Source organism: Poeciliopsis prolifica, unplaced genomic scaffold, assembly GCF_027474105.1.
Source record: "Poeciliopsis prolifica strain line A6 unplaced genomic scaffold, Auburn_PproV2 SCAFFOLD082, whole genome shotgun sequence".
Classification (NCBI taxonomy): Eukaryota; Metazoa; Chordata; class Actinopteri; order Cyprinodontiformes; family Poeciliidae; genus Poeciliopsis; species Poeciliopsis prolifica.
The window spans coordinates 618,641-643,265 of NW_026562457.1; the positions used below are offsets into that span (position 1 = coordinate 618,641).

General features: G+C 41.7%; 1 protein-coding gene across 1 annotated transcript; it reads left to right on the forward strand.

Moving 5' to 3' along the window:
• Positions 1 to 9,873: 9,873 nt before the first annotated feature.
• On the forward strand, positions 9,874 to 24,042 carry LOC129352919 (tyrosine-protein phosphatase non-receptor type 7-like). The gene is given in 11 exon segments (XM_055022132.1): positions 9,874 to 10,098; positions 12,511 to 12,673; positions 13,224 to 13,404; positions 14,208 to 14,292; positions 14,364 to 14,443; positions 19,762 to 19,899; positions 19,971 to 20,156; positions 21,125 to 21,309; positions 22,651 to 22,763; positions 23,034 to 23,116; positions 23,267 to 24,042. Coding segments are annotated over 10 exon segments (1,233 nt in total). The 5' UTR covers positions 9,874 to 10,098; positions 12,511 to 12,578; the 3' UTR covers positions 23,354 to 24,042.
• Positions 24,043 to 24,625: the final 583 nt, after the last annotated feature.

Sequence of the window (24,625 nt, forward strand, 5' to 3'; positions counted from 1 at the left end):
TGACATTTGTTGTGAATTGACGTCATATAACTAAATTTAATTTTAGCTACATTTTGAAAAGGACATAGAAAGTTTGAAAAAGAAAATCCATATTTTTAGGTTGATCTCTTTTTACAGGTTTATTGTCTTAAAAGATTCCTCTCATTGCTGATCAGAAACAAATCTGCTGGATATCTGAATAACTTTTGCTAAACTGAACATAAATAATTTAAATAGAATTCTACTCCTTCCATCCATTCTTTTTTTCAGCTTTTTTTTCCATCTCTACCAATTTATCCTTCTCCGTCCATTTCTGCCATTTCTTCTCCTCCTTGTCCCGTTCCAAGCCAGATGACAGAGGAAATCCTCCCTGTAACATTAACGTCTGAATTAAAGTATTTCACTTGTGACTCCACTGTGAACTATTTTCCTGCAGAAACTAATGAAACGGCTTCACAGGGAGTCGCTGAAGTTGGCCTCGCTGAGCTTCATTAACGCTAAATTGTCTGATTCTTTCAGTTGTTTGGCTCTTATTGTTGCTGAGGGAAATTTGCTTTGCAGATTCTGGATTGAGTCATTTGTAGGAAACGCATGAGTGCTAGTAATCCAGTTTGTCATAAGTGTCGGTAAGGAGCAGGCAGGGACTGCAGAGCAATAATAACCGAGGCTTAAAAGTCTTCATCATTTTAGGGAATAATTGCAGAGGAGTTTGAAAAACTCCTCAGGTTGTTTTACTGAACATGATGTACGTTTTCAGTTGCCTTGAAGCCTCTGAGGCAGAGCTGGGACTTAATATTTAGAGCTGTGGAAAATAATGCTGACCTCCGACCTCTGCTTACTCCCATTCACAAAAACAAGGAACAGAAAGAGCAAAAACAGCTGAAAGCAGAAGTAAAATGCTGATTTTCTACAGACATTTCTAAAAACCTTTTCATAATAGGCTTTTATTCATATTGTAGCCAAGTGAAGGATTGTGGCTTTACTGATGAACAATTTACTGGAACTAAACCTTGAGTTTCACCGTAAGAGCTGTACGAACAAACACACACACACACCAAAAGACTGAGGAAGCTACAAACCACTAAAAGTATCAACTCAGATTCAAAAACTCTACACTATTTGATTACAATGAAACAAACTCACAATTCCAACAGATCAATATTAGAAATGTTTTTATTTACTAAATAAACATTATTTACAAAATAAACATACCTGGTGCCTCTATTAGGGGGCCGATAATAACAAGATACATTTTTACTACGCTGCTGCAATTTGTCTTCTTTCCTTTTGTTAAGCTGCCATCCTACAATATAAACAAAAGAAGATCTCTTATCAAAATAAAAGCATCAAATCAAAAATTGGAAGTCAACCGTATATTATACAAAATAAAATAAAGGCAATAAGCGCAAAAGAGATGATACGACAAATAAGGAGCTTAATTTGGAGTTATTTACAGATATATCTCTCTGATGAAAACAGATAATTGTACATTTTGACATCTTTTTGAAGATGTCAAATAATAACTTGATACAATTTGAAGCTATTTAAGCAAAGAGAGATGTGCACAGTTTTCATATGACTGGGTGAGAGGTCAATAAGAAGTAAATGTCACTTAAACTGACCTGTTTCTAATGAAGATTCTCTGCAGAAACGTCACATGTCTGATTCTCCTACAACCTGAAAACGGTTTCACTCTGGACAAACTGAGAAATCCAGTCGACCAGAACATCAATGAGATCCCAAAGTTTGAGTCAAACCACAACCAGGATGGATGGAGACTCTGCTCCAACCAAGATCACCATGCAGGACCTTTAAAGGAGCCGTGGAAGAACTGCCAGCCAAATAGTGGACTGTCATCAGCCTGTCAGATCTGAGACAACGTCCAACGACAAACCCTCTGATGCATCCAGGAAGCTGTGAAAGAAATGTATTTTCCAGTTTGTCTGTAAACTTCCAGCTGCCCTTTCAGAAACATGAGCAGCAGTGCAGCTCTTTGTCTTTTCTGGAGATGAATGGAAAGCAAGCCACCACTGGGCAGCGGCTCACGGAGGACGTCACATTAATGAGAGGCTGTCATATTTCATGCTCACACCACTCAATATGCTAACTGATAAAACATTTTATCAGTCTATGAAATCCCTTATATGCCCTGAACAGAACATGAAATCTGGACATTTCTGGAAAAAAGACATTTTTCCGCCTGAATTTAATATCCTGGAAAATTGTGGAATTTAACTAATAACGAAACATATGATGTGGCAAAAATCAGAGATTTGGTGAAATACCCATAAATCAGCCATATCTTTTTATGATAAATAAATGTTAGCAATATGTGCCAGAAATGTTACGCTAGCACATTTCTGTCACTGTCAAGCCTCCTGCATATTTGATTTCTGATTAAATATTTTAGATGCTCTATACTGAGACAGAGACATAGTCTTTCAGATTATCATATTTATGACATATTTAAATTGGTTTTATTTTATTGTCTTTTATTTTTTCCTCTTTCTAATTATTTCCAGTTATTGTTTGATTCTAAATATTGTTAAGACTGTAGATGCTGAGAAGCTCAGAAGAACAAAGATAAATCGTCTGATGTGAGATAATTTATGACTGGACGTAAATGTGAGGAAGGACTTTATGGTAAACTGCAGAGCCTGCTCTTCTCTGTGAATTTCCTTTCCAGCTCTGATAAAGACAACAGATCCGGTTAATGTACTTTGGACCCTCTGTTCATGTAACAGCTGGAGAGGAAAGAAGCTGTGGAACATCAGATCACTGAGAGATGCTGCTGTGGGCTTCACAAACACGCAGAACAACAATGCAGAAGCCTGTGGCGTGCAGTCTGAAGGGGACCCATAACCTTGGATGGGTGTGTGTGTGTGTGTGTGTGTGTGTGTGTGTGTGTGTGTGTGTGTGTGTGTGTGTGTGTGTGTGTGTGTGTGTGTGTGTGTGTGTGTGTGTGTGTGTGTGTGTGTGTTGTAATGAGCGAGTGGGTGGGTGCAGGAAAGGAAGTGGCAGAGAAGGTAGACATAAAAACAGAACAACAGAAAGCAACAGATGAGAAAAAGGAGGAAGACAGATACGGGGTTGAGAATCAAAAGCAAAAGAGGAGGCGAAGAGGAGGAAGAGGACGAGGAAGAGGACGAGGAAGAGGACGAGGGAAAGGTGATGAAAACGTCTGAAGGTTTGCTTTGAATTCTTGAAAACAGTAAAAATTCTGCAAAGATTATAGATGTGCATCTTATAGAGTATAAAGTTTTTTAAATTTTAATATCATTACCAATTCATGAGAGAGAAAATCCTAGTTTTAGTCAGATGAAGCCATGAAAAGCTGTGTGTTAATCTTTAGGAACTAATATGTTGTCTTTTAAATTATGAAGTTATTCATGTAAATCACGATGGACTTTTACTGCAAATGACACTGTCAGGACTCGCAGTTCTTAAAAAGTGTTTTTTAAATATTTATCTTGTACCTGGTTCAGAGTTCAAAATGTTTTATTGAACCCAGCAGGTCAGACAGAGCGTCGCTCTTCTCGATGTCCCGATGAGTTCTGATAAATTCATATTTTGGTTCATATTTAAAATCTTCCACATATTCTGAAAAGTTTTGTGTGGTATTGATGGACTTGTGATCATACTATCATCACTGGATTCCTGATGAGCTGGTTTCTGGATCCTGTCTCATCAGGACAGCTGCAGAACCTGGGATGTTAAATTAGAGTTCTGGTTCTGTTGGCAGCTCAGACGTCAACATGACACCTTAACTTTGATAAGCTAAGAGGTTTTTGATTACCTTTTCTCAAATAAATCATGTTTAGAAACCAGATCATGTCTTCGGGGATGTGCTTTAGATCCAATTCTGTTCGCTGTTCATAAATGTTTTACTGCTTCAGTGTAACTAACCCCTCTGCAAAAGCATAACCCCACCCTGTGATAAATGATGAAAAGCTTCACTAAAGTGGGCAGAACCAAGAGACAATGAGGGCTAAGTGTGGGGATTCTGCACTGTTGCCAACTTAGAGACTGTTCTGCTATATTTAGCGACTTCTTTCAAAGCAACGGTTACCTACAAATCTAGTGACTTTTTTTCTGTTTTCTTGGAGACGATCTATGGCATCAAACAAGCCCCTCCCACCTCTTAAGTGAGTCTCATAGTTTTGCAGTGAGTCAGAGGAGAGAGAAAACACTTTCCACTTCCTGTCCACATTGCAATTGAGTCTCACCTGAGAAATGCCATCGATCAACTCTCACAATGCTCAGCAGAAATGGTTTTGTTCAAGTTCTAAAGAGGCTAAACATTTTACTGAGGAAGGATATTTTTTCCCTATAGTTAACAACACACACACACACACACACACACACACACACACACACACACACACACACACACACACACATACACACACACACACACACACACACACACACACACACACACACACATACACACACACACACATACACACACACACACACACACACACACACACACACACACACACACACACATACACAACACACACACACACACACACACACACTAATCACAGCAACAATCAAGTGGATGGTGAATAATGTGGTATTCTGCTATTCAGTCAAAGCATATACTAAACCACATACATACATCTAGTGTATGTATGTGGTTTAGTATGTAAACCATTAAACTAAATTGACATTCTGTTTCCCCAGATGTGTCTGTACATGGAGACGATTTCTGTCCACGATGCTGAATACAGTAAATTCACTCACCATCAAGAAGACGAGCTGCCTGTTATTGTTGGGGAGTTTGATCCTCTTGTTTTAACTCGAATTCACTCCGGCGCCTTCATGATGACTCTTCAATGATTCCACCAAATATACAAGTGAGAGCGTTAAATGTTCGCTCTAGGTGAAATCCGTTGCTCTCCTGGCGTTAGCGGCTGCAGCTGGAGGCTGTTGCAGCTTCCATCTAGTCCTCACCTGCTGATCAGCTCCCTGCCTGTGTTTCTCCCCCTGGGTGCATGATTGCTCTGGAGCTGCAGCGCTTTGGACGCTGTGCTGTCTTGTCTTGCCGGTGGTTGTCTGGGCTGCTCTCCACCAAACCTGTTGCTGCTTGGGCAGGATGGGCCTGACTCCTCTGGCCCTGTTGAAAAGACTCTGAAACCAGACAGCAATTTGCTCCATTGATTGAAGTGTTTTCTTTTCAATTTGTCTTTGTTGTGCATTATTGAAGTTACTAATTTGTTGGCTTTTTTTGGTTTGATTTTTGGCTATTCCATCTCCTGACTGAGAAAACGAGAAGGTCTTACACCCAAACTTAGGGCTGGGACATAGACATCAACCAAGCTGGTCTGTTGGAATCAAAAGAAACATTCAACTGCAGTAGTCATTGTTCAACCCACAGAGGGCAGCACTGACATAGTTTTAGACCAAATATTGCAGAATTTTAAAGAAATTGCATTAAAATGTCACATATTGCACAGAAACATATGATAACACCCTTAAGGATCAATTTAGACAGGTAAAGGTTGTATAAATCTAAGTCCCAAATAAAACAAAATAGTTGATTTGGGACTTAGATACTCTTTAGGTGTGGCACAGTGATGTAGTTGGGTGCAACATTGTCCCAAATGGAGAGTGCATTTGTTTCTGTTTGTCTGTGAAGCCAACCTAACAGCAGGCAGCAGATCTCCAAACTAAAAATATCTGTTCAACAGTTCCACGTCTTCATGTTGGAGCTTCAAGCTGTTTTTCTAACCTGTTGAAGATTCAGCCACAGTTTAGACCTTTAGACATTTGGAGTTTCCTCTAAAGCAGAATTAGTTTTCTGTATGTCATCTGTTTTTTTCTGATTAAAATATAAGGACTGTATATTCAGGTAAGTTTTAAATTTGAGCAAACTACTGTTTGATTGATTTTCATCTTGTTAGACCTAATTTTATTTTATTATTTCAGTGAAACAGATTTATCTCTGAACTGGGTCACATAAATGAGTCCATTCACTCAATGAAAGAAATTACTGCAATCTAATATTTAAATTGAATTTTGTCTTATATTATACTCACTTATCAAAGGAAAAGCTCTGCAGGCTGTCTTTGAGTTTTATTTCTCCTCTAGAAGAAGAAACTGTGCAGCATATAAAGAGGCTGACTTGCAACCAGTCAGCAGGAGCAGATATTCACTGTTTTTTATTTGTGTTCTTAATTGAATATGGATCAACCTGCTGTCCAGGTTGATCTATGCTTTGTGCTTGCCTACCTTGATGTTGTGAATCACTTCCAGTTCAAACTTGAGGGAACTATGTATTGATTAATCAACTAAAAATTTGGCACATTTTTAAGTAACTACTTAAGCTTATTTTATAAAATATTAAAAATGCTACAACATAATTAAATTGTAGTCCAACAGAACCAGACCAGCTGTAGATCAGGTGATTGTATGTTTGTAAAAGACTGAGGAACATCTGTCAGCTGACAACAATAAAACCGCAGCCAGTCCGACTGACCCAAACAGCTGAGATCCAGCTCAGTTCATCCTCTTCCTCCTCAGCACAATTTAATTTATCTCCAGAAGATCCATTTTCTATGTTTTTGAGGCTCGGTCTCCTCCCTTCTGCACCAAATTGAACCAATTTGTCCAACTTTAAAATCAGATTAAAGCGAAGCAGATGGCGGTGGAAGGAGGTGCTGATGACATTCACAGTTCTTCCTTTTTTGTTTCTCTAGAGACAAACCTGGGATAAAGCAGCTTCTGATCAGGAATTAAAACAGCATCAAACTGTCAGGCTTCATAATGAGAGTGTTTTTATCCTGATAATGCCATCAGTTTGGGGTTAAAAGGGTCAAACTTTCAGTTTTGGGCTGTTAAATGGAAAACAGAGCGGAGGCGTGAGGCTGATTCACTGTTGGATTTTATTTGTTTGTTTTTCACTCTGTCATGACAGGGAGCAGGATCAGGTCGCTGCTTATTATCTCTGCTTGGATAAGACTGCGCGGCACATTAACGCACACGTTCCTGTTGTGTCCCATGAATGATTCATGACGCTACCGTCAGTGTGTTAATAATCAACGCCAGGAGCATCCCTCTCTTTTTCTCCTTCACTGCCTGACTCACGCTCCCTTTCTCCTCCCTAAGGTCTCTCCACCTGAACACCCAGAATCAGGGTAATAACGGCCAGAAAAAACAAGACAAGTCTAATCCTGCTGCCTCTCTTTTCCCTTCATTCGATATTCTCTCTTCCTGAAGCTTTACTATCACTTTCCCTCAGGTTACTTGTTTCTTCTTGTCCCTGGTTTCACAGTACGTTTCACTCCAGGAAGTGTGGAAAGAGGCAAGGTGCTCGCGTCTGTTTGGCTGAAGTTTGGCTAGTTGGTTGGTTAGTCCAGCTGCTGGTCTGGTGGATGAGTTAGCAGGTCAAATCTGCATTCAGTGAGGTTCATCATGTTGGCGTTGCAGCTGATCTGGAGACAGTCAGGAGGATTAAATGAGAAAAAAACAGAACAACATGGAGCTACCGGTAAGATCAATCAACACGTTTCTGCTCCTTCTGCTCTTTTAACTGATCAACCCAGACTTTAGGGCTGAAAACATAAACTTTTAGCTACTTTCACATATTATAATTATTATTATTATAAATGTTGCTTACTTGTTAATGAAGCATACAGTTCCCCCAGTGGCAGTAGTAAAAAATACAGTCAGGATTCAGTGGCAGTTGAAGACCATTGTAATTGCTTTACTCTTGAGGTAATATATTTGTGTGTGCCACGACACACAAATGCACAGGTTGATGTAAAAAAAAAAGGCTGTTCAGCTCCTATTTGAAACCTAAGGTTCAAATAAGAGTTGAAAAAATTTGCTTAAAAAACTGCAAAAAAAGTCCGATTTGATGCAGTTTTTTAAGCCACCTGCCTTTGCTCTAAGTATTTGAGTCCATCTAAACCACCTCTGGGCCTGTTTGGCAAAAATGTCAGTCTATGCCACATATACCTGTATCGGTGTGTGTGTGTGTGTGTGTGTGTGTGTGTGTGTATGCGTGCGTGCGTGCGTGCGTGCGTGTGTGTGTGTGCATGTGTGTGTGTGTGTGTGTGTGTGCGCGTGTGTGTGTGTGTGCGTGTGTGTGTGTGTGTGGGTGTGTGTGTGTGAGATTGTGGGTGTCCAGGATGAACCACTGCTATGATAAACTCTGCCCCTTCACCTACAACATTTCTGATTATTTACATGTTCATACACTGATCTGTTTATAATTTGGGTTTCAGTGCCTTGCTTAAGGACACTGAGATAAGGTGGAGAAGCTAGAATTAAACCTTCATTTCTCTGACCCCTCTTCAACCCAACCCCCATCAAACCATGGCTGTTTAAAAAAACACATTTATTTGTTTGGTTCTGTGCTGTTTTTTTCCGCAGCTTCACTAGGATTGAAACTTTGACTGTTCCTGCTAACTAAGCTCTGCCTCCTCCATGCTGTGACCTTTGCTCTTCTTTTGCTCCACAGCAGCTGAAAGGTTTTCCTTCAGAGTTTCACCTTTTCTTCATGGCTGGTCCTACAGACTTTTGAATTTTTATTCTGCTTTAGTTTCCCAACAAGATGTTTAACACCAATCATGCTTTAAAGCTGCAGTTTGCAACTTTCATTAAAGAAACATTGTGTGACATATTTGTTAAAACTGCCACCATGTTGTGGCAGATTATGAGACAGATAATCTGTGAAAAGATCGATTTCTGCCTCCTCCTCCCTGAGCTACTATTACTGTCTGCAGAAATTAACCAAAACAACCAATCAGACCAACGAGGCAGACCTTAGCGCTGTCAATCACCCTCATGTATTCACAGTTAACAACTTACTGTTACAGAAAAACCGTATTGGTGGCTATGCAAACTAGCCTTAGCATTCAGAATAGACTGTGCTAGCTGCATCATAGCAGACAGTAATGGGAGCAGGCATGAGGAGTGCCACAAGGACTGTCCTTGACAGCACTAAGACCCTTTTCCTGACTTTCATTGGTTGTTTCTAGTTTTCACTGGGAGAAGGTAGATTTTTCTTCACAGATTATCTGTCGTGATTTATCTCAACATGTTGACAGTTTCAACAAATATGTCCATCCATCCATTTTCTAACCCCCTTGGTGGGCTTGAGAGGGGTGCTGGTGCCTATTTCCAGCAAACATTTCGGGCAAGATCAACAAATATGTAAACAAATATTTTATAGGAGCCACATACTGCAGCTTTAAGGGCCTCAGTTGCAGAGTTCTTGGGATTTTCCTCTTATTATTGAACTGAGAAGTTAGCTGTGGCCAAGCTAACTAAAAAATGCTGAACTGTGACAAGAAGTGAAAATAATTAGTCAATGTCAGAAGGTCTGAAATGACATCAAACTCCCCTCAACCTTCACCACCACAGCATAAAAATCACGTCAAGTCAGACTCATCCTGGCCTACCACAGCAAATGCACAGAGGTGGGAGAGTAGTGATGTGGCCTTTAAGAGTCAAAACAGCCGGATGACGTTTGAAAACTGTCTGCTCGCCAAATCCTTCAAACTGAAACTGAAGAAATTCAGCCCATCTTGTTTTTAAAGAGAAGCTAAAAATAAGTTCAAAACTGCCGTCTGAAGAATAACTGAACAACTCAGAGGAAGTTTGTGCACCTCAGCAGAGAATATTGGTGACCCTTCAGTATTTTCTTTGTCAGATGTTCAGCTTTTGGCCTTCAGAGTCCAGAGCACTCGATGTTTGGCCGTATCGTCTGTGGTGTTTGTGTTCTGCGCGTTGAGTAAGCGTGGGCGTGCTGACTTCCTGCTCTGAGGAAACGCTCTTCCGACAGAGACAAACTGAAACATTTCAGATCTGTAGTGATGTGGAAACACACAGATATCTAACACACACACAGACAGAGAGAGAGAGAGAGAGAGAGACGTCCGTTCCAGCAGTTTCTGCTTCATCATAGAGAGAGATGCCTCCTCATCGCAGCAGTGGCTGGTTTATCAGACATCGACTTTGAGCCAATTCGGTTTCTGTCAGAGGACTCTGGATTTTGAACCTCATCTCATCAGGAAGTTCATTCATGACAAAAACACGTCAGACGTTTAAAGTTAACTTAAAGTGAACCTGAGAAGCAAGAAAAGAGCTGCGGAGATCAGAATGGTGAGTGTGGTCAGGTTTAACGTAGCAAAAAAGCTAAAAGCTCAACATGTGTGGGTTTTGGGCATTCGGCTGTTTGGAGAGGGAAAACTTTTGATTTGCATTCACTCATTCCAGTATTCAACTATAGATGAATGACACTTGAATCCATTTCTAAGATCTGGTGTTGCCCATCTGACCCCGGCCCACATGAACAGCCAGAACCTGGTGGACTTTTTTTAAAAACTGCTTAATGTCAAACTAACAAACTGAACATGTAAATGTTGCTTTCTGCTTGGCGTCCTAGTTAAATCTCTTTTTTGTTCATGTTAATAATGATTGTATTGAGACACAGGGAGTCTAATGTTATATTTGCATCTTAGACAGAATGCAAATATTTTTTTACATTCTGAATAAATGTGAGAAACTCTGCAGAAATATTTAAATAACCTGAAACATAAATGACTAATGAAATAGAACGTAAGGAACAGAAGATAACACCTTGCATTTATTTCAAATGCGTAGCTTCCCCAGTGTGTGACCACAGCGCTCCTCAGCTCTCCACCATTAACAAGGTCAAAGTTCAGCTGTTACATGCTGGCTTTAACCCTCAGTAACAAGTTTGCATTGTTTCCTAAAGTTTGGGGAACTTTTGAAGGCAACAGGAATGCTGCTGCGTCTGTTGTCCTCCATGTTGAACCTCTGCTGCATTCTGCTAACCTGCACTTTAAATGTTCACATTTGAAATGTGCTTTATTCTGTGGCACTCATGCAAATTTTACACACTGATTGTGAAAAGCTGCTCGATGCCAAGCGAAGAACTGGAAAGACAGTCTGATGTGGATGTGATGAGGTGTAACTGATCCGGTTCCCAAGCATCCAGCAGTCAGAGTAGAACCAGAGGGGGAAACATTCTTATCAGGCAGTTACCGACGCATCCAGCGGTCAGAACGCTGTTGAATGCAGTGGATGCATTAAACGGCTTCAGGCTGGTTTTATCACCTCTGGCTGCTTCACGTTTTCTCCATGTTTTGCTTGGTTTGGTTTGGCCTTTGATGAAGAGAATTTCTTGAATAAATCTGTAAATATCCAGTGGCTGTTTTCCAAAAGAGGAACAATCCACAGATCCACCTATCTGACTTACTGTAGCCGGATCTTCCTTTGTGGACCCTCAGATCAGGAGACCAGAGACTTTTTCGTTTATCAAAAACGAACTGGAGTTTGAACTTTTTCTGTTGAGTCTCTTTAAATCTTTTTCCAGTAGGGTTTGGCCCAGGGTAAGACGATAAGCTGTTTTTATTGTCTTTATTCATTATTATGTATTTTTTTTATACTTGTTTTATATCTTGAATTCTTTTCTTTGATTTGTCTTGTTATGTAAAACACTTTGGATGAACTTCTGGATGAATTGTATTTAGGATCCAGTTACTGATGTAAAGTTTGTGGTTTTTCAGTTGTTAATGAACAGCTGGTGTTGCCATTAAAACACTTACAGGCAGGCCCAGCTGTACTAGAAACACACTGCAAATAAATTAAGCTAAAATAATTATTTACAGCATTACAGGATAAAAACTCAACATTTCCTTTCTGTAAAATAAAACTATATTACAATTATTTATTGTAAAATCAAATTAAACTCCACACAAATGTAATAAAAGGCCACAGTTTGTTTTACTGCAACTTGTTTCAGACCCCCAACTTGACTGAACTACATAAGATAAAACCAGACTGAGAACTAATCTACACAAAGAAAAGTAAAGCTGAAATAAAATGTAATCACTAAAAACATCTAAAAAGTAGCTCATTCAGAAACTCTGTCTTATGTCTCGAGCTAAATGTAGAGTGTTAAAAGAAATGGACAGAGGACATTTTATTTTAAACTGACTTTAGAGCATTAATTTATTCATACATTCCAGAGATTCTATTGCAAGAAAAAAATGTATGTAAAAGTTCCAGATGGAACCTTTGTATTTGCACGTTTCTGGTACATCCATAAATCTGGTGCACAGGCTACATCTGCGAACAGCAGCAATGCAGAGGATTAAGTTCTGCTTCTAAATGATCTGATTGGCCCTGAAAAAGACGATTGTTGTGTTGAAGTTGTGCTAAAAGGAGTTGGCATGTCAGAGAAGCTGTTAGACTAAAATATCATCTCAATGCTAAACAAGTAGCAGCTAATGCTAATGTGAGCGTCCACAGTCTACATTGTAAAGAAGCTCCATGAAGGATCAAAGAAACGCCGTAAAGCTGAAAGACAGACCAAAACTTAAATGACCCAAACAACAGATTAAAAGCAATAAATATCTTTCTTGTTGAGTTCATTCCTGTTATTCCATAATTTAGCAGCAAAAAGGATTTTTCAATTGAAAATGTTGCTTGTTTTGTGACATGGGTTTTTGATTAAAGTGCAATGATGCTGTCTGTGTTTTTCTGCAGCATGGTGTTGAGCTGAGGAGCTGAATGCAGCTCAGAAAATAAATCATCTTTAACAGAAAACACTCATAATGAGCTCATTGGGCTCCGTTCCTGCCGAGGAACCGGTGTCGCCGCCGCCGCTGACCACACCCCCTCGAAAAGCCTCAGTCCGCCTCCAGGAACGGTGAGGAGAACCATGGCTGCAGAACCAATGAGGAACAGCTGGACAATATATTAAATATATTTACACTCTATCATCACTTTGACTCCACCCTTGTAACTCAATTGAACTTGAATGGGAGCGGATAGTAGAATTAATTAGAACTGAATTGGAATTGACTTGTGTTCATTTCCTATTAAATTTACTTTAATTTGGGTGAAAAGCACTTGACGAGAAATCAGTTGAGTTTTCAAACACATTGACTTTGTTACTTTGTTGCTGCTCTTTCATGGTTAAAATCTTGAGTCAAGAAAATGAGGTTTCGTCCAGAACGGAAAGAGTCACATTCAACCCTCCAACATCCAGTTTATTTCTGCTGTGTTTCAAAAATAATCTCAATCAGTAGAAAGTTGCATCTAAAGAAATCTTTGCATCAAATCTTTAGCATGAATGAAGCTGTTTCTAAAAAAAAAAAACATTTTTCCCACCTAAACTTCTGCAGAATGTAAAAGATTCATTTAAATGTTGTTTATTTTTAAAAACCTTTTCAAAACAGTTATTTTATTTTCAAAAGGCGGGGTTCCAACCTGTCGCTGCTATTGGATGTGAGCAATCTGGGGGCGGAGTCAGTTTGCTCTGTGACCACGCCCAAAGAGGTGTGGCTTCAGCTGCTACATACCTCGTCCCGAGCGCTTGCACATGCGCAGTTACAGGAAGCTGCAGCAGACACCAGCGCTCTGAACACAGAGTACCAGGTAAGGGTTTTATTATCTGTTGAGGTGAAAGGTTATCCTTCAAAGACTAAAGCTCTAAAATGTTCAGATTTAACACAATGAAAATTCTCCATTTTTTCATTTTAAAAAATAAAAATAAAACATTTTATTTATCTTATTTCAAAAATCTTTAAGAAAAAGTATAGAAAATAAGTTTTGGTTTAATCTGTCAAAGTATTGATGATGAAATGCTTCCTAGCATTTAATAAATAACTCCACTTTACACATTAAGCTCCACATTAAAGACTTAAGGTGAGACTAAATATTTAGTTATCAATCCAACTCTTTAGCTTCAAAGTAAATATTTAGCAGTGATCTAGAAAAAATATCTGGTTAGCTCTAAGCTAGCTAAATATTTAGCTAATTCTCTGTAAATTGTGGACTACCAAAATAAAAGCTGGGTCTGGAGAACCGCTGTATTCACCTGCTGGTGAAATCGATTCAGTTCGATGCTGATGTCCCTATCGATCCATCGATAAGCGTCTGCACTGCCGTTCAAACGGCTCATCCTGTTTTCAGCTGACATATCGTGCAAGACAAGAGGAAAAGCTACAGTTATAGAGTGGAGACATGAAGCCAGTGATGAAGTGAATGTAGAAATTTAGCTCTGAGCTCAACCTTGAAAATACAACATAACTCAAAATTATACAAAACTAAACCCAAAGTCATAAAATCCAGCCAAAGTCCTGTTTATTCCTGCCTGCTGGCTGAATGCAGCAGCCGGACAGATAAGAGGAAAAATTAAATAAATTTTAATGTCCAACATGTTCTGCTTTCCCCTGCAGAAGATTCCTCCAAACTTTGTGAGCGCAGCCGATCTGGACGCTCCGGGACACATGATGAAAGACAGATACAAAACCATCCTGCCCAGTAAGCGCCTCAGCAGCAGCTCTGCTGATCTTATCTTCTCCTCCGACTCATCACTGCGGTTTGCTTCTCAGACCCGGAGACTCGGGTGATCCTGAAGAACCTGGAGGAAGAACCGGGTCCGGATCGCTACATCAACGCCAACTATGTCAGGGTGAGAGCTTTGCTTTGTTTCCTGCTGATTAAAGTCGGTTTGAAACATCTTGATTTTCACTTAAATAAGAAAAAAACAGATTAAATCTAATCTGTGATCTAAAACAGGTCCGACGTGTGAACAGGAACATTTTTACCGCAGTGGAAAACATCTCTAAGAATGAAAACGAAAACACCGATTAGGGTTTCACTTTGGTCAAAGTGGAAAATAAATAGTCATTTATTCTGTTTAGTTTGACTTGTTAACTTTAAATGTTAACAGTCGGTGGAATCAGTACTGGCGCGTTTTTCCATTTAAGCCATTAGTTAAACTAAACTTCAGATAAAACCAACTTCTCTCATTTTATCCTCCTCTACTGTGAAAAACAAATCCAAAGCTGAAAGGTTTTTCAGTTATAATTAATAAAACAAGCCATCAACTCCACTTCATTCAAACCAACGAACTGCAGTCTAAATCGGTACATCAGGAATTTCAGGACATTTGAAATGAAAACTCAAAAATGTGTCGTCACTGGGTTCTTCAGCAGAAAATGCTCCAAAATATTCAGACAAATCAAACTGCGGGTCAGACTAAACATTGAGGTAACAACCTGCATCATCTGCATGGAACTTCACAACTTCTGGCCCAGGAGTTTTTAAAGCTTCTGCGTGATTTAAAATCTGTAAACTGATGACCAGATAGAAATTAATCATTCAGGATCAAATCTGAAGACATGCTGAGGTGCATTTTGTGACAACACAGTCCGAGTTCTCCTGCCGTAATGGATTACCTCCAACACACCCAGTCACAGTGCTGCAGACAGATTACAGAACCTGGCAGGTTTAAGTCCAAATGTTTGCACAGTGGTGCATTTAGTAGCACCAGGTTCTGATGCTCAGTTTTTTGCTGAAATCTGAGTTTTTCGACATGTTTTGTTCTAACTGAACCCGACTGCAGTCAAAGTTCTGTGTGATCAGTTTCTGATCCCAAAGCGACCCAAGAAGAACATTTGCGCTCTGTTTATGGCAGTAAAGATGGCCGCCATGTCTGGACGGATGTAGCTAAAGATGGCCGCCATGTCTGGACGGATGTAGCTAAAGATGGCCGCCATGTCTGGATGGATGTAGGTAAAGATGGCCGCCATGTCTGGACGGATGTAGGTAAAGATGGCCGCCATGTCTGGACGGATGTAGCTAAAGATGGCCGCCATGTCTGGATGGATGTAGGTAAAGATGGCTGCCCTGTCTGGACGGATGTAGGTAAAGATGGCCGCCATGTCTGGACAGATGTAGGTAAAGATGGCCGCCATGTCTGGACAGATGTAGGTAAAGATGGCCGCCATGTCTGGACGGATGTAGCTAAAGATGGCCGCCGTGTCTGGACGGATGTAGCTAAAGATGGCCGCCGTGTCTGGACGGATGTAGGTAAAGATGGCCGCCGTGCCTGGACGGATGTAGGTAAAGATGGCCGCCGTGTCTGGACAGATGTAGGTGAAGATGGCTGCCCTGTCTGGACGGATGTAGGTAAAGATGGCCGCCATGTCTGGACAGATGTAGGTAAAGATGGCCGCCATGTCTGGACAGATGTAGGTAAAGATGGCCGCCATGTCTGGACGGATGTAGGTAAAGATGGCTGCCCTGTCTGGACGGATGTAGGTAAAGATGGCCGCCATGTCTGGACGGATGTAGGTAAAGATGGCCGCCGTGTCTGGACAAATGTAGCTAAAGATGGCCGCCATGTCTGGACGGATGTAGCTAAAGATGGCCGCCATGTCTGGACGGATGTAGCTAAAGATGGCCGCCGTGTCTGGACGGATGTAGCTAAAGATGGCCGCCGTGTCTGGACGGATGTAGCTAAAGATGGCCGCCGTGCCTGGACGGATGTAGGTAAAGATGGCCGCCGTGCCTGGACGGATGTAGGTAAAGATGGCCGCCGTGCCTGGACGGATGTAGGTAAAGATGGCCGCCGTGTCTGGACCGATGTAGGTAAAGATGGCCGCCGTGTCTGGACGGATGTAGGTAAGGATGGCTGCCCTGTCTGGACGGATGTAGGTAAAGATGGCCGCCATGTCTGGACGGATGTAGGTAAAGATGGCCGCCGTGGCTGGACAGATGTAGGTAAAGATGGCCGCCGTGTCTGGACGGATGTAGGTAAAGATGGCCGCCGTGCCTGGACGGATGTAGGTAAAGATGGCCGCCGTGTCTGGACGGATGTAGGTAAAGATGGCCGCCGTGCCTGGACGGATGTAGGTAAAGATGGCCGCCGTGTCTGGACGGATGTAGGTAAAGATGGCCGCCGTGCCTGGACGGATGTAGGTAAAGATGGCCGCCGTGTCTGGACGGATGTAAAGATGGCTGCCCTGTCTGGACGGATGTAGGTAAAGATGGCCGCCATGTCTGGACGGATGTAGGTAAAGATGGCCGCCATGTCTGGACGGATGTAGGTAAAGATGGCTGCCCTGTCTGGACGGATGTAGGTAAAGATGGCCGCCATGTCTGGACGGATGTAGGTAAAGATGGCCGCCGTGTCTGGACAAATGTAGGTAAAGATGGCCGCCGTGCCTGGACGGATGTAGGTAAAGATGGCTGCCCTGTCTGGACGGATGTAGGTAAAGATGGCCGCCATGTCTGGACGGATGTAGGTAAAGATGGCCGCCCTGTCTGGACGGATGTAGGTAAAGATGGCCGCCATGTCTGGACGGATGTAGGTAAAGATGGCCGCCATGTCTGGACGGATGTAGGTAAAGATGGCCGCCATGTCTGGACGGATGTAGGTAAAGATGGCTGCCCTGTCTGGACGGATGTAGGTAAAGATGGCCGCCATGTCTGGACGGATGTAGGTAAAGATGGCCGCCATGTCTGGACGGATGTAGGTAAAGATGGCCGCCGTGTCTGGACAAATGTAGGTCCAGGATTTTAAAGTTGTTGAGAGCGACAGCTTGGTCAGCAGATGGAGGAAGCTGATGAAAAGCCAGTAAAATATAATGTAATGGTCTATTTGTTCATCTTATTTCAAATATTGAAGTTAGTTTTGTGGTGTAGAGATCAAAGGTCATGTAAATGTTACTTCCTTGAGAATCAATAAAGATAAATAAAAAAGAAGTTGATGAAATATGACATGAGCCTTGAGACGCTTTGAAAACCCAGTGGAGTTAGAAAAACTGGATGTTTTGTGGGATGCAGAGATAAAAAGTCAGATATTTGCTTCGTTAACCTGCTGAGTGAACGTCGACTCATGGATCGGTTGAGGTGTGTGTGTGTGTGTGTGTGTGTGTGTGTGTGTGTGTGTGTGTGTGTGTGTGTGTGTGTGTGTGTGTGTGTGTGTGTGTGTATGTGGGGGGGTGGGGGGGGTGTCTGTGTATTTTCTTGTGATGTCCAGGATGTTTCCACCTCTCATCCAAAAACCACAGATCGGCACCAACGCCCCGATTCAGACGATACATGGAGAACCGAATGAATCAGGACGAAAGCAATATGCACAAAATGAGGCTGGAAGACAAAGAAACTGTTCTTTCTGGGACAAAAAGGGTCATTTTGTGCATCTTCTGCTCAAGTTAAAACGAACACATATCTGCTGTTGTCAAGTTGTCTTATTATTAAAGTGTCACAGCTGTTTAATTAGGTTCAGCGACAGAAACGAGTTTCCTTCTGGGTTTTATTAAAGATAAAGGAAGCTGGTTGAGTGTGTGACAGCTCCGTCACTCAGCGTGGGCGTCTTCTGGTCGATCTGTTTTTCTGTGCGTGTGTGTGTGTGTGTGTGTGTGTGTGTGTGTGTGTGTGTGTGTGTGTGTGTGTGTGTGTGTGTGTGTGTGTATTTCCAATGGTTAAGTAAAAAGAAGTTGAGGTGCAAGCTGTCAGTTTGTCAACGTGGGAGTCTGACAACCAGGAAAGCCACAGGAAGTGAGGGAGGAAGTGACTTGTCCCTGACTCACCCCTCCTCTCCTCCGCCCACGCATCCCTCACTCCGCCGCATCAGGAGTGTGTGCACCAGCAGTTTTCATCAAGCTCACACCTGCGGCTCCGTCTTTTGGCTCACCTGCTCTGATAAGTCTGGCCGGCGAGTCGCGAGTTGCCGGTTGATACCTGATGGTTGATTTTGAGGAGCAAAAGTGTCTTAATCATTAACTTCCTGTTTCATGGCGTGAAGGAAGTGGGCTGGTTTCAGAAGCTGAGGGGATGTAAAGAAGCTGCGGGTTGCTTGATGCAATAACCACAAAACAGCAGATGAAACGAAGACAGCAGTTTAGACCAAATAAAAGTTACTGTGTGAAGAACTGAAGTTATCTGTCGGAAGAAATGCAGCATTTTATTAACCACATTTTATTTGATAGCACATTTACATCACAACAAACACAGAAACACAAAGTCATGCAACATAGAGGCAAACATTCAAAACATTTGATGGTTTTTAACTTGTTAACTTTGAACAAATGGCATAAAATTCATCTTCAGTGCTTGCAGATGATTTTAGCAGGTAGCTTCAGTGTAGATGGGAAACATCAGCAGTAACCCTGGAGACGCAATGGAGGACAAGACTTTTACCGAGTCCTTAACATTTAAGGCACAGCGGTGGAGGAGTGATGCTGTGGGCTGTAAAACTTGGGAAGCTTGCAGAAGCCGTGTTTCCATCAGAAAATATTTGATGGATCATATCAGGAAAGGTAGACAGAAAATTCAAAACAGCTCAGTTTTGTAAAACAGTTTTTAAGCTTGATGAGATGATGCTAACGGAAACATTAGCATGATGCTAACGGAAACATTAGCATGATGCTAACGGAAACATTAGCATCACCTCATCAGGTGATCAGCTGTGTCATTTGTTGACATAACAGGGATATTAATATTGGATATTGATATCAGTTCCTGTTTAAACGTTTAAGGACTCGAGTCGTGTTTCCATCAATGTTTCTCATTCTGAATTATCGCATTAGAAACGTTAAAATCTAAAATAACCTCCTCAGTTTGGAAAAAATGTTTTTAGATTTTGTTTTTTGGAAACTTACTGAATAAGTTGTGACGTAGCATCGTTCACCTCACACTGATCGGCCGTTTCCACTGAGGAGTCTGACAGAATAATTACAACCTGGTTTAAAGCAACAGAAAACCAACTGACTGGTGAATTACAGGCACTGAACTCTTCTTGTGTGAGCGCAGGATTTTTTCCATCATGGAAATAACAAGTGAAAATGTAAGGAGTAAAAAATATAGAAATTTAGTATAGAGTAAAACTTTGTTACTGTTTTACTTTATGACGGTTTAAAAAAACGTCCATGTTGTTCTGAGTTTGGCGTTTTGGCTGCAGCAGACGCTTTGAGCTGTGATGGTCTGGATGTCCTGCAGGGCTACAGAGGGGCTCCCAGGGCCTTCATCGCCACCCAGGGGCCCATGCTGCACACGGTGGGAGATTTCTGGGACATGGTGTGGCAGGAGCGCAGCAGCATCATTGTGATGGTGACCAAGCTGAAGGAGAACAACCAGGTGCGGTGGTTCGTTTCTCTCTGTGATTCATCACCAGATCGCCGCTCAGCGTCTGACGTGTCTCTGCTCAGAAATGCGAGCCGTACTGGCCGCAGCCGAGGGACGGGACGAAGGTGAAGGAGGAGGACGAGGACCGGCAGGATGAGATCCAGAGGGACGAAGACGAGGGACAGACGAGTCGTTTCGGCAGATTCCTGCTGAGAGTTAAAGACAGACGGGAAAAAAACGGCTTCATCATCTCTGATCTGCAGATCCAGGTGAGTCCAACACAAAAATAGTCATTTTTCCTGCCTGTCTGATGTTAAATCATTTGAAAAGACTCTTATACCTGAAATGACCAAATGTTTACAAACATCTGAATTCTGAAAAATATCATCGCTCAGTTTTCTAACATTCAGCAAATAGAAAAAAGTGACTGTAGCTATAACTCCAGCCAGTGTATGTAAATATCTGGTTCCACCTGAGGACTTTCCTCACATCCGTCTGGGATGCATTTCAGATCCTGTTCATGTTTTTAGGTTCAACAGGCTGAAAATATTGAATCCTGAGCTGATCTGAACCCTGGTTGGTTATCCAAACTGCAGCTTTTAAAACAAACTAAAATAAAACAGAAACAGGAAACAAAGTTCAGACAAACTCAGGCCTCATCGTCCCGTCATGCTCTGTGGTTAATAACGTTTTGATTTTGGTTTTGTCACATTTTTTGTCAAACTTTCTGTGAGTTCTGTCTTTCTAGTTCTAATGTCAAATTTATTTATTTAAGCACTTTTAAAAACTGGTTTAAAAATCAATAACAATAAAATAAGTGAATGAAAAGAGGAAGAGAAAATAATAATACAAAAAGTAATAACAATAAGCAAATAAAATAAAAGTTACAATTAACTCAATTAAAGCCAACAAATAAAAATAAGTTTAAAGGAGCAATTTAAAATTGGTTATTACCTTCAAAAGCCTCTAGATGTCGCTGTTTTCCCATCAGATCCTGATTTATGTTTTGTTCCTGATTCTCAGTTTCTATCACTAAAACCTTTCAGTAAAGAAATGAATGTATTATTTACTGAAATAAATAATACATTTCCTCTTTGCAGCTTTCAGAGATTGTTGATGGTCCAGAAGTTGATTCTGTTAGTTTGGTTCTGAAGAAGCTTCATCGTCATCCTCGCCTTCGCTTTCTGAACGATCTTTAATGAAAATCCAACTCCTGCCTCCTTGAACTGTGTTCCAGCTGAACTCTGAGCGCCGTCTGGTCAGACACTACTGGTTCAGCTCCTGGCCCGACCACCACATCCCAGAATGCATTGTTTCTCTGCTGAAGCTGGTGGAGGATGTGGAGACGCACAGGAAGTCCCTGGAGCCAATCACAGACGCCGTTCCGGGTAACGGACCAATCATAGTCCACTGCAGGTTGGTGTTTATGAAAAAGCAGCTTTAGCCTCCAGTTTACTGCAAAACAAAGACACTTTAGCTTCTGTCCTCCAGTCAATTTTAATATGTTGAAGAACAAATGGTTAATTTGCAAAGTCAAAATTAAAGAGAAAAGACATTAACAACCAGAGTTTGATCCCAAGCAGACAGACCTTTTCACCTCGCTTCACACTGGTCCAGATCTGCATCGACTCCAAATCCACAGGATCTAAAACTGTAGTTTTACTGTAGTTTAAAAATAAAAATAAAAATACTTAACTCAGGTTGTTGGTTTGAGTCTCTGCAGGAGGGGAAGGCGGATCAGCAGAAACTGGTCATGTTGTTTAATGAATCTCTTCATTTGTAAAACAGCATCGTAACATCAGCATTATTCAGGGCAAATATTAATCCCATCATGTAGACATGATGATCTACCGCTAACACATCAGATTAAATACTAAAATCCAACCTGAGAAAAAGTCAACAGTCCTGATGGAGAAAACCTGTTTCTTCTTTTACCAGCATAAAAACTGTAAAAACTGTTTTCCAGCAACAGCAGGCTGAAATGTGTGAGCCAGAGCGGAGGATGCGTTGAAGCCGCTTCCTGTCGGCGGCTGAACCTGAGCAGCGGCCGCAGCCTGGCAGGCAGATAAACTGCTGCGGTGTGGAAATGACCCAAAGGTGGCGTTTCTGCCCAACATAACCCTGGGCTTCATTCACACCAAACTTCAAAGGCTGACTCTATAACCATAGATCTACCACACTGGCTCAGCAGCGGGCCCCCAAGGGGTGACCAAGGGAGCTGCGGCTTCGTCTGGGTAGTTTCTGACCTCTTTTAATAAATAAACACTCATCCAACCATTTACAGGCTTTTCTCAATCAGGACATGAGTATGAACTGGACCCAATGAGGGAATCCGTCTTTAGAGGTAAAATCACCACAGCTTATCCGAAATGGGCAATTTGCAAACGTACAACAATAAAATGTTTTCCTGTCTTCACAAAGATTTTACTTCCATTTACTTTCCATTAATTTCTACAGCTTTACCCAGAACCTAACCCCAAAACATCACTTCCTCTTTGGGGCTCTGGGTCCCAGCGTAGTGTTTCTGGGGAAACGGGCCTGTTAGCTCCTTCCCACTCAAGTAAATCCTGAAAACAAGGAATGAACTGGTTTCAAACTGGATCTGAAACTCTTAGTGACCAGCAGGCTGTCAGTGAGACACTTTGATCCTCTGTGGCTCTTTGACAGACAGGAAGGAGGATTTTTCCTGGAAGCTCCTTGTATCTCAACAATGTTGTAGCAGTGAGACTGTGAAGCTGCTCTGCTGTTCTGTCCTCAGCGCAGGCACGGCCGGACGGGTTGCTTCATCGCCAGCAGCATCTGCTGCCAGCAGCTCAGAGAAACCGGACAGGTGGACATTCTGGAGACGGTTTGCCAGCTTCGACTCGACAGGTGAGGTCGTCTGAAGGTCATTTTGTTTGGATGTTTGTACATTCGCTGCTGGAAATATTTCCTGCCTTTATGCTGTAGTTCTCTCTGACCCGTTTGGGTCCCATTAGCGGGGCTCAGATCCTGAAGGTCCAGAAGCAATTTGCCATGTAGCCTCATGATACCAGGAGGAAAAATCAGGAGATGGTCACTGCATAAAGTTAGAACTGTGTTGTTCCAACGTTAAACGCCAGAACCTTCATCTAAATGTGATGCTTCTCCTCTTCTGTCCTGTGCAGGGGGGATGATCCAGACCACCGAGCAGTACCAGTTCCTGTACTCCACACTGGCCCAGTACAGCCGCCAGCTGCAGCAGAACCAGGTACAGAACCTCATACAGCCGGGCCCAGAACCTTTTTTTTAAAGGAGTCAGTCAGACCCGCCTGCTGCCAAGTTCGACCAAATCAGGAGAAACGACTTTCTGTGTCTCAGTTGAAGAACTGCCAGTTTAACCGCGTTTTCTCCCCATCAGGACCAGAACCAGACCAACACAGACTCACAGAACCAGCCTGAGGACCAGGCCAGCGTACGGCTGCAGAACCTTCGACTGCAGAACTGAGAAAAACCAGAACCTACAAAACCAGCAATGCCCTCAAAGAAATCTGAAGAAAGCAGGAGAATCAGGAGAACCAAGAGAATCAGGAGAACAGGGAGAACCAGGAGAATCAGGAGAACCGAAGAGTCGTCTCATGGACATCGGCAGCAGACAGGACTGACAGGAAATTGGATCCATTAGGGCAACACAGCAGAACCAGAACTGGATCTTCAGTTTGACTCTGAAAGTATGGAGAACCCAAAGAACCAAAATGTTCATCCTGGACTGAAAAGAGAAATAAAAAATTAGATTATTAAAATGAAATAAATGTATTGTTTACATGTTTGTTTGTTTCTCAGAGACGAGCAGAGCTGAACCCAACCATCAGGTTCTGTTCAGCTAAATCTCCACGGTTCATAAAGTTAATTTAAAAAATAGGAACTTTTGAATTGAACTTTAATGAAACAAAGTCTGAAAACTTGTTTCAGATTCTTTTCTGGTTATTTGCTTTAGTATTTTTTTTAGCTGAAATGTATAAATTCAGGTTTGTTTTAAATTAAAAATATTTGTGCTTCTTGATGTTTCTGAACAAAAACAGCATTTTGTTGATGGATCAGCAGGATGAGTTGTTCCTGCAGTACCACCAATGAACACTAGGTGTCATCAGCTAAACATCCTGCATCTGACATGGCGGCAGGTTGACCTCATCATCAGTTTAACCAGGACCTGCTGTTATATTCATGTCAATAATATAGTTGTCTGTTTTGAATCAACCGGGAGCTTCGGGTTCCTCCTGTCCAGAAACATGACTGTTCTTTAAATCATGAACTCGAGGCCTGAGGGCCGAATCCGGCCCCCGTAGCCTTTTTTGGTGCCAACCGTCCAGATTACACTGTGCTTATATATTATGTAATCAATCAAATCAAACAGTTTTATTTTCTGTCAGCTTTCATCAATCAGTCCCTCCAGTTTCTTGCAAATTCACACAAAAATCAACAAATCCCTGCAGCTTTTTGTGCCCAAGCATATCTGTGAGCTTACTGCAGATTTTTCCATAAAAATGGTCAAAAACATTTGGGTTCAAGTGATGCTAACAGCTGCATCGACTTTACCTGAAGCACAAATATTGGAAATAGTTTTAAATTAGCACCACAAACCGTTTCCAAAAAAATCACAAAAACGAACTCGTAATCCTGCATGGACTGAAAAAATGTTCAATGTTATTGAGTTCATGAATATGTTAACAGGTTTGATCCACTGTGGCGCAGCCGGCCCTTTCAGAACATTCATGATCTT